This window comes from Silurus aristotelis (assembly GCF_946808225.1).
Source record: "Silurus aristotelis genome assembly, chromosome: 20".
NCBI lineage: Eukaryota > Metazoa > Chordata > Actinopteri > Siluriformes > Siluridae > Silurus > Silurus aristotelis.
The window spans coordinates 4,992,758-5,008,448 of NC_139593.1; the positions used below are offsets into that span (position 1 = coordinate 4,992,758).

At 38.1% G+C, this 15,691-nt stretch overlaps 1 protein-coding gene across 2 annotated transcripts; it reads right to left on the bottom strand.

Moving 5' to 3' along the window:
• Positions 1-181: 181 nt before the first annotated feature.
• On the bottom strand, positions 182-14,865 carry ugp2a (UDP-glucose pyrophosphorylase 2a). 2 transcript variants are annotated; one of them, XM_083522808.1, is made up of 11 exons: positions 14,386-14,865; positions 13,879-14,163; positions 12,916-13,043; positions 11,387-11,494; positions 6,306-6,491; positions 4,741-4,874; positions 4,192-4,489; positions 3,900-4,097; positions 2,485-2,727; positions 1,044-1,148; positions 182-658 (listed from the first exon to the last, which is right to left on the bottom strand). In XM_083522808.1, exons 2-11 carry the CDS (start codon positions 13,913-13,915, stop codon positions 551-553), a joined length of 1,545 nt encoding a protein of 514 aa, XP_083378934.1. In that variant the 5' UTR covers positions 13,916-14,163; positions 14,386-14,865; the 3' UTR covers positions 182-550. The 2 variants fall into 2 exon arrangements, with proteins under 2 accessions (XP_083378934.1, XP_083378935.1); XM_083522809.1 differs by lacking the exon at positions 13,879-14,163.
• Between the last annotated feature and the right edge of the window lie 826 nt (positions 14,866-15,691).

A 15,691-nucleotide genomic window follows, 5' to 3' on the forward strand; every position in this document is an offset into this window, starting at 1 on the left:
AGGTTGCTGGTTGGAAGTCATTGGTAAGAACTAGTTGTGAGGCCCTGAGTTTACGTAAATTACATTGAAATATAAAATGTATGAAAAATCACTTGGTGTTCAGATTGAGATGATGTGTAACACACATGGGTGAGAGCAGTAAGATTTTAACCTTTAATAAAATAAAAAAAGGCTTAAATGCTGGATGGCATATTGCACTTTAATTTCTAAAAACAATTTCTGTAACAGTCGACACACTGCCTTTCCCTACACAGATGTTTGTTTAAGAACTAATTTGGACTCAGCATTCCTGCTCTTTTCTAAGTGTTATGAGGTGAAGCTGCAGCAGATCTTGGATCAGTAACATTAAAACAGTAGACCTTCATAATTCAGTCAAGCTCCAACCTCCAAGCTTCACAGTTTACATTCAAAATGAGTGCATCAAAACTAATGGACACGCACACACACACACACACACACACATACTGTAACAGGCCTGAGTTGGATTACGGATTTAATAAAGGACGGGAAGATCTGTGTGATTTGGTTTGTGTGTTGTGTGTTTGTGATCTCAGTGGTCCAGGATGCGCAAGTTCCCGGAGACTATCTTGTTTTCCAGCATCGCTCCGGCTGGAATGTCGATCCGGTCTCCGTGATTAGCGATGATGATCACTGTGCCCTGAAACGCAGAAGAAACCATTATGAAACCCCATATTTTTCCATATCCAAATGTTTTTCTAGTTCCTTCTTCCAGTTTATTCCATCTAACCATCATCCATCCATATCCTGGCTCTAGAGAGTACGTATCTCCATCCATTCATCCTAAAAAAAGAATCCATCACCAGACATCCTTCTCCCTCTTCCTTCAGAAATCCATAACTATTCTTTCAACACAATCCATTCATCTCTCTCTCTGTCTCCAGCAAACATTAATCCATTCATCTACATTCAACCACTCATCGCAATCCATATTCACCTCTTTCCTTCTACATCCATTCTTCAAGCTCCACCCAACCACCCATTTCTAGCCATCTTCATCCACCTTCCCCCATCTTTTTTTTTACCTTCAGGGTGACCTGCTTGCCGAAAGTCACATCTCCAGACACGGTGAGGTGATCGAGCTCCAGCATGTCCGGGATGCTCTCAAACCTCCTCAGGAAGTCCTGCACCTACACCACACACACGATAACTCACTCAATTAAACACTTCTGAATTGATCTATTGAGGTATCTGCTGGTCAGGTTACTGACTTTGGACAGTCATTCATTAGCCAGTTGGACTTAGAGTTTAAACACTGCATAACCTCGGCTGTGGTGCGTTTTATGGCGCAACAAGTCCAAAGGTTGAAATCTGATCAAACAACTTTGAACAACACATTAACCGGACATGAGCGTTTTGGGTCCAGCTCGTATCTAGGGATTGGCGATATTGAGAAAAAGATTTTATCTCGATATTTTTTGCCGATAATCAGACGATATTTCACACAATTCAAAAATGTTTTTGTAAATTTCTCCTTTTACAAAGCCTATAGGATGCTGATTAATTTAAAGAACACATTGAAAGACAAAATATCTTATTTAAAACTGAAGCATTCTGAAACGCTTTACGTGAAAAAACGCTTACTGTGGCTTAATGCATTAAGACAGGCTTTTTTTAAAGACCAAACTCTGTAAACACGGTCATAACCAGGGTTTTCCGTGGGGTCTTAAAAAGTCTAATTTAAAAATCTAAATTTCTTAAATTTGCTATTTTAGGTCTTAAATCGTTCTTAATTTTCAGATGTTTATGTTGTCGTTCTTTCTTTCGATCGTCCAAATATAATTCGCTGTATTACGACTACAAATAAGACCAACATGCATCAGCCAATCAGATTGCAGTTATTGGAGCGAATCGCTCTCGGATTGTACCAATGGATTTAATTTTTCAGCTGTGGGGAAGTGCAAGTTTAGCGATACTTTGCTTGAAAAAATGTTTTTTATTTCAGGGCCAGTTGTGATGTAGTGATATACAGTGGGTCTTAAATTTCATTCCTAATGGTCCTAAAAAGGTCTTAAACAATAAAAAATTTGATGTGGTAAAACCTGCAGAAACCTGATAATAAAGCGTACTTGTACAGACAAGCACATGATTCCAGAAAACGTACGCTTAACGCGTTTAATTAGCTTAGTGTGGATTTAATGGGATAAGACGACGTTTTAAAAGGACCAAACTCAACCAAATTGCTTGTCTGTACATAGTAGGCTTTATTATTAATGTGTTTCCTGAGTTTGTCCTTTTAAAAACGTTGTCTTTTCCACGTTAATCGTTTTCCACGTTAAGCGTTTTAAAATGTTCCGTGACAAAATCACTGCTGCATGTAGTAAATTCGTGAACACGTTATGCAGCATTTTGAGTGTTTCCTGAAAATGAGATATGAAAAATGATTTTGCATATCGTTAAAACAACTCCGATATTATCGCACACCCCTACTGATCAGTTTTACACCAACACCAGTCACCCAGTTACCTTGGTGAAGGAGCTTCCCAGTTTAATGTGCGGTGTGGTGGGAAACTCTCTCTTCGCACTCATCGTGAGAGAGCCTGCGTCCAAGCTGTACAGGTTGGACATAACCAGCAGCAGATCGGAGGTGGTTTTGACTGGAAGGAAGCGACTGCGTGGGACGTTGATGCCCAGGGCGTTGTCGAAGCTCTTGATGGCGGCACCGACGGCTGTTTCCAGCTGGATCACGTTAAGACCACCGTCCAGAGTCTAGAAACACAGCACAGTGTTTAGCACTTTAGCACACCAAAGCCAACTTCTAGGGGTGTAACGGTACACAAAATTCACAATCTGGTATGTACCTCGGTTTTTAAATCATGGTTTGGTTCAATTTCGGTACGTTTAAGGGGGAAATGCAAAACAAAATTGCTTGTAGTTTTTTTAATAATTGCAGTTTATTATTAAATAATTATTATTTGTGATATTATAACCGCCTGCTTGGTCAAATAATATATAAAATTATAACTAATTATAATAAAAAAATAAAAATTAAACTACAATAAATCAAATTAATGTAATACACTTATTTTTATTAAATTGAGTGATTGATTAAATTGGCATAAATTAAACTGATTAAATAAAATTTAATAAATGGAAAAATTTAATTCAATTGTTTACATTTGTTAGATCTGATTTTGGAAAATACAAATGTGTAGATAAGTGTGTCTGTGTGTTTTAGATTATTTAATGATATGATCTATTTAACTGTTCTACTTATTTCAGCACACTATTACAAATGTCTTTATTCCTTCCATCCTTTATTCATTCACTCCCTCGATATGAAGAATTGTCAGGATCTTTTTACTTTGAAGAGAAATTCTTGAACCTGTACATACAACGCTAAAGAATCCATATCACTAAAATGTCATAAAAACGGATCTCTCACACACACACACACACACACACACACACACACACACACACACACACACACACACACACACACTACAAATCGTATTTCCAGTACACAGTGAGTAATAACAGTGACACTGCGCTAACTCTAGTTTCTTTTATATACCCCTGGCATTGTGTAAGTTTTTAAATTGAATAATAATAATAATAAAAAACTGTGACACTGTGCTCAAAGTGCAAGACGGCGACTAAACAACTTGCGGTCCGCCACTTAATATGTTCCTAATGGAATTTAAAATTTAATAATGTTCCGCACATAAACACGTTTGCATTTGGTATACGAAAGCCCTGTACTGAAACGTTTCGGTAAGAATACGTAAACTGTTTCACCCCTACCAACTTCTACCATGTTTTAGGCAGTGAAAGAAAACCCACAGAGGCAAAACATTAATAACTCTACAAAGACAATGTGAGGTGGCAACACTGCTGTTTGTATGAATGTGTTATTAAATTAAGCAAAGGTTTTTCACCTTGGGGTTAATGATGATTTCGAGGTCCATGGCGTTCTGCTCGTGAAGTCTCTTGATAGCAGGCAGGCTGATCCACAGGTTGTTGGTGTTGAATATCTTAAACTTGGTGACCGACTTAAATTCATCGACGTGAGCTTTTGGAACCTGGGCAATCTCCAACAACATGAGCTTATTGTCGTACTGAATCAGAGTCCCACCCTGATAGAGAAACACAACACACATTCACACACTTACCCTGTTGAAGCCGGTATAAACTGACTAACACTTACACTCTCCAGGTCCTGGACCTCACCTTGACGTCAGCACGGGTCTTATCGGTGACCTCCATGACGAACTCGCAGCGCTTGTCGGCCGGTTGGCTCATCAGGTGGTTGAGGATGTGCAGGTCGACCGTGGCACCCAGGTTATCGATGTTGGACACAAAGATGTACTCCTTACCCTCAGAGATGAGCTGATCCAGCAGGCCAGAATTATAGAAACTGGTGTAGATGTCTCCATGGCCTGGAGGGTACCATGCCTCCATGTTCTCCCCAGTCAGACCCATGTTGGTCGCCACTGGCAACAAGGACTCCTTATTTATCCTGGGATATCTGCACAAAGATACAATTATCAATACAGATGGACGGAGGGTGTACAGTAGCTTAGTGGTGAAGGCAATACACTTTGGATCAGAAGGTCATGAACTCTAATCCCAGCCATGTCAAGCTGCTACTTGGGCCCCTGAGCAAGGACCTTGACTCCATAGCTGCTTTAGTATGAATGAGATACATGTAAATCGATCTGGAATGTACATGTGTATCTCTGTGTGTGTGTTTGTGTGTGTGTGTGTGTGTGTGTGTACCTGCTCTGGTTGAAGGTGTGAATTTTGACACGATGGTGAGTGTATTTCTGCAAGATCTTCTTGGTGTCTTCATCAGTGTTAAAGCTGTTCATTAGGACCAGAGGGACATCAGCATTGTAGGTCTTATTCAGGTGCTGCACACAAAGTGGTCAGGAATTAAACTTTCCACGTCTAGGGCACATTATACTTTCAGAAAACATCTAGAATTTAAAAGGCTGTCTCAGAGTTAAATCACTTTCCCACTGTGCTGGAGCTTGAGTGTGATCCTCATTTGCCTACAGTATAGAGATGAGAAATTCAAATCCTTTTAAAATCACTTAATTCTAAATCACTCAATTGTTCAAAAAAATCACTTAATTGCTTAATTGGTTTTCAGCATACCTCACTAACAGAACTTTTTCAGTTACGCTTAATGATCATTCTTCATCGGTTGCTCCTCTGTCATCTGGTGTGCCTCAGGGATCTATTCTTGGTCCCATTCTGTTTTCTCTCTATATGCTGCCACTTGGTCAACTCATTTCCAATCACAAAGTTAAATTTCATTTCTATGGTGACGACCTCCAGATCTATCTTCCTGTGATTCTCAGTGATAGTTCTGCATTGGACCCTCTCCATAACTGCCTTCAGGATGTTAAACAGTGGCTTTCCAATTTTGTCCCAAGCTGACCTTGAAAAAGCTATACATGCCCTTATCAGCTCAAGGATTGATTACTGCAATGCACTCTACATTGGACTTAATCATTCTCTTCTCAGTCGGCTCCAAATGGTGCAAAAGGCGGCGGCACGTCTTCTCACCAACACCTCAAAACGCTCATACATCACCCGGCCCTCCGCACGCTTCACTGGCTTCCGGTGCGGTATAGGGTGGATTATAAGGTCCTGTTGTTCGTATTCAAGGCCATCAATGGTCTTGCCCCGGCCTACCTCACCGAATTAATAACAGTTTACCAACCAGCCAGAACTCTCCGTTCGTCTGGCCATACCTCTCTGGTCACTCCTAAGTACAGATGTAAAAAGTTTAGTGGCCGGTCATTTGTAATTCGCTCTATAAATAAAATTTGATTTGATTTGACTTAATGAACGGATCAGAGTCTTTTAAATTCCTTGAGTCAATAGGGATCCTGCCTGCTTTTGCCATGGAATTCCAATAGAAGGCACTCAAAGAATCCTTAGAATTCACCGAATCTGTGCACATGAATCCCACTCAAATCCAAAAGGTGGATCAGCCAGGACACATATAGGACTCACGAAAGTAAGTCTCTTGTGTTTCTGACCATAGAGGTAATTTCCTAAACTACTGGGTCAGCAACTTTCACTTACTTGCTACCAACAACTTAGAACAACTAAATGGCGTAATTTACAATTTGTGTTATATATGTTGTTGTTGGTAACAAGATAACCAAGGACTCAAGTGATCCGAGTAAATGAAGAGAAGGATTCATGGATCCCGAGTCATATAAAATATTGTGTAATTCAAACCGGAATTTCTAGTCTCTACTAAAGCCCCAAAGTTTCTGTGCGAGGATTAACCCCTGTATATGTGTGTGTGTGTTGAATGAGTGTACCTCTATTTGCTGCACAGTCAGGTCTAGGAAAGTGTTCTCATTGCGAACGCTGATCAGACTCTTAGGGCCTTTGCAGCCCATGCTGGTGCCCAGACCTCCGTTCAGCTTCACCACAGCCAGTTTGTTTAGACTCGCAGCTACACCCTGCGGTAACGGCTTCGACTGGATCTTCTCATACCGCTGGATCTGAGACGGAAACACCAAGATTGACTTACTGCATCAGTACGACCACAAAATTTGCGGCACAATATTGATAAAAAAAAAACATTTAACACAAATTTTTTACTTAATCCAGAGAGAGGCAACAATGAATAATGTATTCATACAACCTCAGTCTAAAAGAAGTTGGGACACTGTATAAACTGTACATGAAAACAGAATGCAATGATCTGCAATGATCTGCATTAATAAAATTTATATTTTATTCACAATGAAACATAAAAAACAATTTAAATGTTTAAAATGTACTGAGGGAAACTGTTCTGTAGTCCGAAGAATCTAAATTTTAATTTATTTTCAGAAACCATGGACACCACATCCTCTGAACTAAAGAGGAGAGGGACCATTCGACCTATCAGCTCTCAGTTTAAAAAGCCACATCTCTGAAGGAATAGGAGCTCTTTAGTGTCTGTGGAATGTGCAGCTTGCACATTTGAAAAAGCTCCATCAATGTTGAATAGTATATATACACAGGGTTTAAAGCAACAAATGCTTCCATACATTTTTCTGGGAAGGCCTTTTATATTTGAGCAAAACAATGCTAAGGGCATACTGCATCTATTACAATAGCATAGCAATACAATAGCAATTTTATAGTAGAAGAGTCTGGGTGCTGATCGGGCCTGTCTGCAGTCTAGACCTTTCACCATTTAAAAACATTTGGCGCATCATAAAATAAAAAATAAACAAAGGACACCCAAAACTGTTGAGCAGCTAGAATCCTGTATTAGACATATATGGGACAACATTCCTCTCCCAAAACCTCAGCAACTGGTTTCCGCAGTTTCCAGATGCATATGGAAAGAAGACGTGATGCTACACAGTTGTAAACATGCCCGTCCCAACTTTTTTTGAGACGTGTTGCAGCCATCAATTTCAAAATGACTTTTATTTTTCCCTTGAGATTGTACATATTCTCAGTTTTAACATTTCATTTTTTTGATTGTGAATAGAATTAGAATTTATGAGATTTGCAAATCATTGCATCCTGTTTTTATTTACATTTTGCATTGTTCCAACTTATTTAGAAAATATGGTTGTATATTATTACATAGAAAGGAGTACTTTTTATATCTTAAAAAAATCTTTTCAACCTATTGGTAATTCTAATTCCTGGTAACTCAATTTTCTGACTTTTAATTTGAGCTATTTTATATTGGTCTTTCCAAGGAAATATTTATTATTCCTTCCAAAGAAAAAAAAAAAACGAAAAAAAAAAACATTTGTAAAGGGAATAAAAGAAAGAATTTGACATACATTTGTATCTCAGGCTTTTTAATCGGAATCAGTATAATGTATAAATCTGGTGAATATGTGTATGAACGTGGCTCATTTCTGTTGCAATTCTCAACCTTGTGCGAGTGCCAACCAACGGGAGAAAAGAAATAGTGAATGGGCAACAAGATGGTGGAAGGAAGGAATGAACACACACACACACACACACACACACACACACACACACACACACACACACACACACACACACACACACACACACACACTTCTAAGGGTTGCACCATAGTGGGAAATCTCGCCATGGCTGTACTTATAGATTAGCACATGAGCAGAGCTACATGAGCAAAGATGTCCACCTGCACAAAGCATGATCGTGACTACACATCCGAGCAATGTATATTCATATGCAGCGGTGGAGGACGCACACAAACCATGCACACAAACCACTTTTACCTGAGTAAAAGTAGAAATACACTCAGTAAAACATTCCTCCGGTAAAAGTGCTCTCTTTAAATTTTCACTTGAGTAAAAGTACTAAGGTTTTTTATGGCTACCATGTTCCTATGATCATTTTTTTCACAAAACTCTTTGCTTAAAAAGACTCTTAATGTTATCTATTTATAGAATAAATGAATATTAGAAAGTTTATGAGTTGATTGATATCTTATAAAATGTTCATGAGCCGAAAACCTTCTTTTCAACTATTCAAAAAATCTCATAAATGAGGTCACGTGTGGTGTGGTGATTTCGAGTCTGGAGTTTCTTCATCATTTATTCCTCTCTAAATGTTCTGCTTGATGTTGAACTGATGCTGAACTGTATGTTGGTGATCAGTAGATACACCAAGCTCCAATCGAAACAAGTTTAAAACAGTGTACGCTCGACACTAATTGGTTGATTGCTGTGTGTTTTACCAGTTAATTTTTTATCCTCATAATTGAAATGAAACAACTGATTTTGCTAAATGTAGTGCTAAATGTAAGAGAATTTACTTTGAAATGTGATGAAGTTAAAGTAAAATTCTTCCCAAATGGAAATACTTTAGCAAAGTACAGATACGCGAAAAAGCTACAGTACAGTAAGGAAATACATGTACTTACATACTGTTATACCCAGACATATCTAGGTTTATACAGACATGCTTGGGTTAAAGGTCAACATCCAATGTGACTGTGTAAAGTTCAGTGGAGATCGGGTTTCAAATTCCTCTCAGCTCACGAACGCACCCTGTACCATCCTATGACTCAGACGAGACCTTCATCCAAACAGCACACATGGCCGCGAACACGTACTCAAACACTAAAACAAACAACGCTATATCGCATGTTAATTATTGCAATCTGAGTCTTCATAATATCGTTATCGAAGCTTTTTATCGAGTTCTGTTACCATTTTTTTACTAGCCTTAGAGAAAGCTAAAACAATACCACATCTCATATCCGTATCATTTGACTTTTCAAGCACGACATTATAAAAATCAGTAGAGGACACATTTGTTCTATACTGTTTTTAACGTAGCAAAAATGAACGCTTGCCGCCCACCCGATACGACTTGCCGCCTCATTATAGAGCCGTATCAGGTACATTAGATCAGGGGAAGTGGCTGGACGTCTGATTCCTAATTAGCTCCTTTAGGTCTAGTAACCCGAGGCTGAACAACTGGTGCCCAGATGAAAGAAATGTCAGCTATAATCCAAGAGCCCTAGTTCTCTTTTCCTGTCCAAGTCACTGTGTCTCTGTGGCTGAATGCTGCAGGGGTCAGGCTATTGATAGTCCAGCATTCTGAGCGAGGATATTAGTGGAGCACTCAAGGCTGTTTTTAGAAACACAGGGGGGCAGCTGATACACACTTCGGAAACAGAGACGCAGTTTGCGTCCAAATCCAGAGTTACTGTATTGTCTCCCACACATACAGAGTTACAGTTACCCTGCCATAGGTCTTCACATATACTCATTATACTCTTTAGCAATCAATACTACTTTTTTACACACAATTACACACAGGTTTTTCACTTATGTGTCCATGCACTACTAAGGCAACTCTGTTCTGAGGGGGGTAAGGGTAAGAACAAATCATGTGAGATGTTTTCATATCCTAGAAATTATTCAGTGGTTATAAAAATTCCAGTAGTTGAAAGTAAATAAAAGCATCTATACTCTATATAGAAATATGTCATAGCGATTCCAGTAGTATAAGTGAGTAAAGCAAAAAAATAAAAAATAAAAAAATTATTTAATAATGTAATAAAACATTAATAGGAGAATACATTTAATGATGTAAATTTCAAATAGCAAAAATGTTATATAATAAAATGGATGTAGTAAAATGTTTAGGAGCAAACAGTTTATGTAGTAAACGTTGTAACTGAAGATATTATGTAGGAAAATATCTAGCAGTTAAAAGTATGTAGTAAACATTTTAGTAGTAAACATTTGATGCTGTAAAAGTTCTAGTAGTAAACATTTTATGCAGTGAACGTTTTAGAAGTAAACATTTAAAGTTGTAACATTTTTTTTTATTTTTCTGTACAATTCCCCAAAAAATGCTGGGACAAAGTAAAATTGTGTAAAATATCAATACAAACAGAATTCAATGATTTATGAGATATTATCATTTTACAAACCTATATTTATATTCACAATAGAACATAGAAAACATCAAAACATCAAACATTTTCAACTGAGCTGTTCTTTTTGGCTTTTTTTGCCCTGAGACCTGTTGTCGACCATCAAACGCAAAATGACTCTCTTTTCCTTTAAATTTTCTCAGTTTAAAACCTTCGATATGTTTTTTCTGTTTAATTGTGAATATAATACAGCTTAATGAATTTGTCGCATTATGTTTTTTATTTACATTCAGTACTGGTAGTAAAAAAAGTGGAAAGTTCTAGTAGAAAACATTTTATACATTAAATTTCAAGCAGTAAACATTGTCTATAAAAATCTTAATAAAGTAGTAAATGTTCTTGTAGTAAAATTTTACATGAGAAAACTAATTTGAATAGAAAGGAAGTTTTGATAGTTAAATCCATGCAGTACAAATGTAATTTGTGAAAGTTCATATCATCAAAAAAATCATGTAGTAATAATTTATATAGTGGAAATTCAAATGGTATTTCATAGCATTGTTAAACCCATTAAAGCGTTCACTTTAACCCGGGCTGGATTTGATCGATCTCAGTCCTGACCACATCTGTGTTTGGCAGACACCTTTATCCAGAGCAACTTACATTTATCTCATTCATACAACTGAGCAGCTTTGGGGTCAAGGCCTTGTTTAGGGGCCCAGATGTGGCAGGATGGTGTGGCTCAAATATGAACTCACAACCTTCTGACTCAAAGTTGAATGAATTAAACACTAAGCTACCACATTCCACTCATGTGTCTAAGACTTATCTACTGTACAATATCCCCCTTCCAAACCCCACCCAAGTTCATGTTCTCTGAACCCATATTTTCTTCTCTGTGCCTTTAAGTAGAAGAGAACTGAAGAGTGGAAACATGGCACAGCAAGTCCCGGTTCAGTAGAAGTGCTCGGTGTGTAGAAAGTACACCATGTTGTTAAATCAAACATTGGTCTGTCTCCAATTAAAAATTTGAATGATTGTGTGGTGCGTGTTTCTCACCAAGTCCTCAGGAGGTCTGTTGATCTTGGGCCATTCCACAGAGGGACCCTTAACCTGAAGAAACCTGTGGAACAGCTGCTTAAACCCATCGAAATCTTTTCTGGACACCTGACAAAAAGCACACAGACGTTATTATTTCCTCTGATATTAGAAATCAACTCTTTCAGATCGAACACATCATCTAGAAATAAACTGGTGTTATTGGAAGCCTGATCGGTTCTGCACTAAAGATTCATTCTCACACTTATGTATTATGTTCTAGTAATCAAGAGCATCACCTTTTGACCTCCAACCTAATGGCTTTACGCATGCAGGGTTGGATGAGAAAGGTGTAATTAAGCAATTCAGATTCTTAATTCAATTCGATTCTACAGCTCTTGATGCTGTTGGAGGAGCAATTGTTGGAACACTGGGTCACCTGTGGGTCACCTGTGCAGATCTCTAATAACACTCGCTACGTTCATACTACTTAAATATTTATTTTAAGAAATTAGTTTGTTTTCCATAAAAAAAAACTCCAGACAGGAAATGTGTGCACACAGAAACAGCAAACTCTTCTCGAGCCTTTACCCGAGTAAGATAGCAAACAAATGGCAGTGTAAACAAAGTCTTTACACAAAGACAGAACCATTTGTGAAGAGAATAAGAAGTTCCACACTGGTACCAAAATGTACGTCGATAATCAAGCCTTGATTTTAGCCGACATTGGGACCACGCCTTCACCTGGTATATAACTATGTTTGTGACAAATGAAAATCTAGAAATTCTAACACCTTTTTCCAGTCTCACTGATGGCTGTCAATCAAGTGTGCCCATTAGAATACCAGGCCACACCCACTCGAAATGTTACCACCACCTTCCCTGGAATCTGTAGATGCTGAAGGTTTAAATAGGCCCAGGGAATTTTGTAAAAAAAACAACGACTTCCAATTGATGAATTGATAAATTGTCGTAATGCACTTTTCTGAGGTGGTCGCAGGTTCCCCAGGCATATGATTGGATTTTTTTTTCACATTGAAAGAAGTCTTTAAGTTCAAACCAAATGTGTAATAATAATTTATTCAATTAGACTTTTATATAAATCTAAATACTTTTTATACTTTTCCCACTTTCAGTTCATTTAGATACAGTACTTTCTTTAAACTTTCTTTTTTGCTTCTGCTGGTTTTGTGTGATGCACATCAGGATACATATCCTTTATAGAAAAACTTTGGTCATGTGATATTTTAGTCACTTTCTAGATTTTAATAAGAAAAAAAATGCCAGAGATTACAGTGGACTGAATTCCATCTTAAACTTCCAGGAAATCAGTTGTCACGTAGTCACGTGATCCGGTCTTCCTTCCCGCCTGCTTATACTGTGCCTTCTCAGATAACTGCAGTGTCCTTCAGTTCATAACCTTCTCTTGAATTTTCCTCTATAAATTTCCAGCCTGCACATTCAGGACCCCAGTGTAAATTTGTGCAACGCGAGGAACGTAAACGATCAGACTTCCAAAGAAGAGTAACAAACCGTTTACAAAGTCCTACCTCAGCTTCTGCTCCCTTGCAAGTGGAGAGCAGATTTTCGAGCTCCTTGTGTATGGATTTTTCATGTTGCTGCCTGAGCTTTTCCTGAAACTCCGTCATCGCACCGTTCAGGCCACCTCGACTTAGTTCTACACGCCAAAAACAAAAACAGACGAATGAAGTATGAAGGGAATAACCAATCATTTTAATTAATCCATAATCAAGCATGTAATTTGCAGGCATTAATACCAATCCTTCACTTGGTTTTCATTAGGGGTCCAAGCACCAAAGATCCCAAAGCATTTTAGGAACTGTTTTCTTTTTTTTTCTACAATCTGAACAAGGTGAACACAATCGATACTACCAATATCGACACTAAGAACTCAAAATTCACCCCCAAATCACTTAAAATAAGTCTGTTTAACAGATTGAAGGATTTTTTTTTTGCAATAACTCAAGGAAAAAAATTTTTTGGTTTCAATAAAATCTTTTAAAAATAAATTTTCTTTAAAATACAACTTACTGAGAACACCTTGGTTTGAATTCCATCTGTCACTGATGTCTGGACTCAAGGGGTCCAAACACCGGACATGCAGGAGATTTAGTGATTTGGTAATAATTACACTCTAAGCAAGGTAAGTAAATTCTTACTCATTTGTTATTTTCTTGCCGTCATTCCTCTAAGGTAATCATTGGGAAAGAATTCACCACTAATCATTAAATTTTTTTTTTTTTTTTTTTGTCTTAAAAAAAACAAACAAAAAATTATTCAATTATACAACTTGAGCTCCCTTCATAATATAATTGCCTAAAAAATCTGCTGATATGATTTTAAATTTAGACTGGTGAAGTCACAATGCGCTTCACAGCTGACCAATCAGCAGCTTCCCTTCAAACATTTCCCTCTTTCACACTCTGTACATTCTGTCTTTTCCTCCTGACATCCTTTCATCGTTGATTTAGCTCGTGAAAAAATCTTCTCACCATTTTTCGAGTGTGTCCAGAGTAAACTGATATCCATAACGGTTTTTTATTTTTTTTTGCCAATGACCTCCAAACGAATTTGACGGCGATGATTTCGGTGGGGTTTTTGTCGCTTTGAAACCAAACTTGGGTTTAATGCCCTAAAGCGTCACATGGGTGATGATCTCACCATCCTACAAAGTCCAACTTTCACAGGAACAGTTATATAATGGAAAACAGATGCAGGAACTCAACCAAGGTATGGAGAGCATCTGGGTTTGTATTTGTAACCAAACAGTATACCAGCTAGTGAACAAATACAAACAGACCCATATTGGAAAAAAACACTATATTACAATTTAGGGAATTTTAAGATTGCAGTGGATGAAAAAGTGCTATTTAAGAACCTATGAATGAACTTTTATACAGGATTTAAATCCATCAAATCCACAAATGTGTTTGAAGGTCCATAGAGAAAAACAATGTATTTTACAGTCACTTACAGAGACACAGCATTACTACACTCACCAGCAACCGACAGAACCGACATGATGATAATAATAATGATGTCTTGTCCCCCCTCTATAGGTATTCCTTAATCAAGTTGGAAATCTCGCGATATTTCACGATACTTCACTCAGCCTTAATTAACGGTCTGTTCTCAGTTTGTTTCTTGAAGTCTTCGTGCCAAAACGGAGCAGAAATCGGATTTCTATTTATTTATTTTTTATTAGAAAACGACCTATAACTGCACTAAGACTTTCCCTGGAGCAATCTACCGATATTTAACTTGACATTTCACCCTTTTATAACAACCCATTCATCATTCGAGTTATATCCAGATTTTCACTCCTCCTTCTTCGTCTTCTCCTCCGAGAGATTCCTCTGTTCAATCCCCCCCAAGAGTCAACAACTGTAACAGTTTAATAAGAGTATTTCATTCTGTGCTATAATATCTGTAGGATCTGAGCCGATGCAGTGTGTTTAGGGAAGAAAGAGAAGCGAGGGTACAGTACAGAGCCTCCTTTTCACCCAGTTGTAGCACAGCCCACCATCCCCACCCACTTCCAGGGGTAAATAAATACTCTACCCTTGATAGAGGGGAAAAACAAAAGCACTTGGAAGACTGACAGTGTGTGTATTCATTATCATTACGCCACTTGCGTGAAAGCTGGAGTTATGACGTCACAACATCTACGCATTTTTAATTGATTCAATAATGAATTGATTGATCAATTCAACAGGGGTAAAATAAAGCAGAGGCAGAAGCAAGGACAGGGGGTTTTCTTTGGGGCACATGGCTCGCAGCTTGTTACCTTATAAAGCTCTAATCCCTCCAAAGGGCAAAAGGGTGAAACGCTCGAAAATGCTCAGAAAAGCCAAGCACGTGATGGCAGCATGCCTTTTAAAAAAGAACACGAGAAAGCTGTGCACTTTACACACACATTTTACATGACAAGCCGGTGGCTACAATAAGCAGCGTTTTTTTTTTTTACTTACGCACCAAAACTACCAAGCGATATACAAGAGCAGCAGCACCCGGAAGCTGCCCCACAATCCGGCGTCTTGTAGGCCGTGGCGACCACTGACCAATCAGGATGAAGAAAAAAGCTGCTTGTGGCCAATCAGATCGCGCTCGGTAACGTCGTCTTAACGAGGTTTATACCTTATACAATGCTGCCATCTTTAGGCAGAAAATGGTACTGCGTGTAGTTATTTATATTACGTTTACATTTTTATCCAGAGCGACAAATATCTAATTCATAGAGCGACAAATATCTCATTCATACAACTGGTACTTATTCAAATACAGTTATATAATGGGAAATAGATG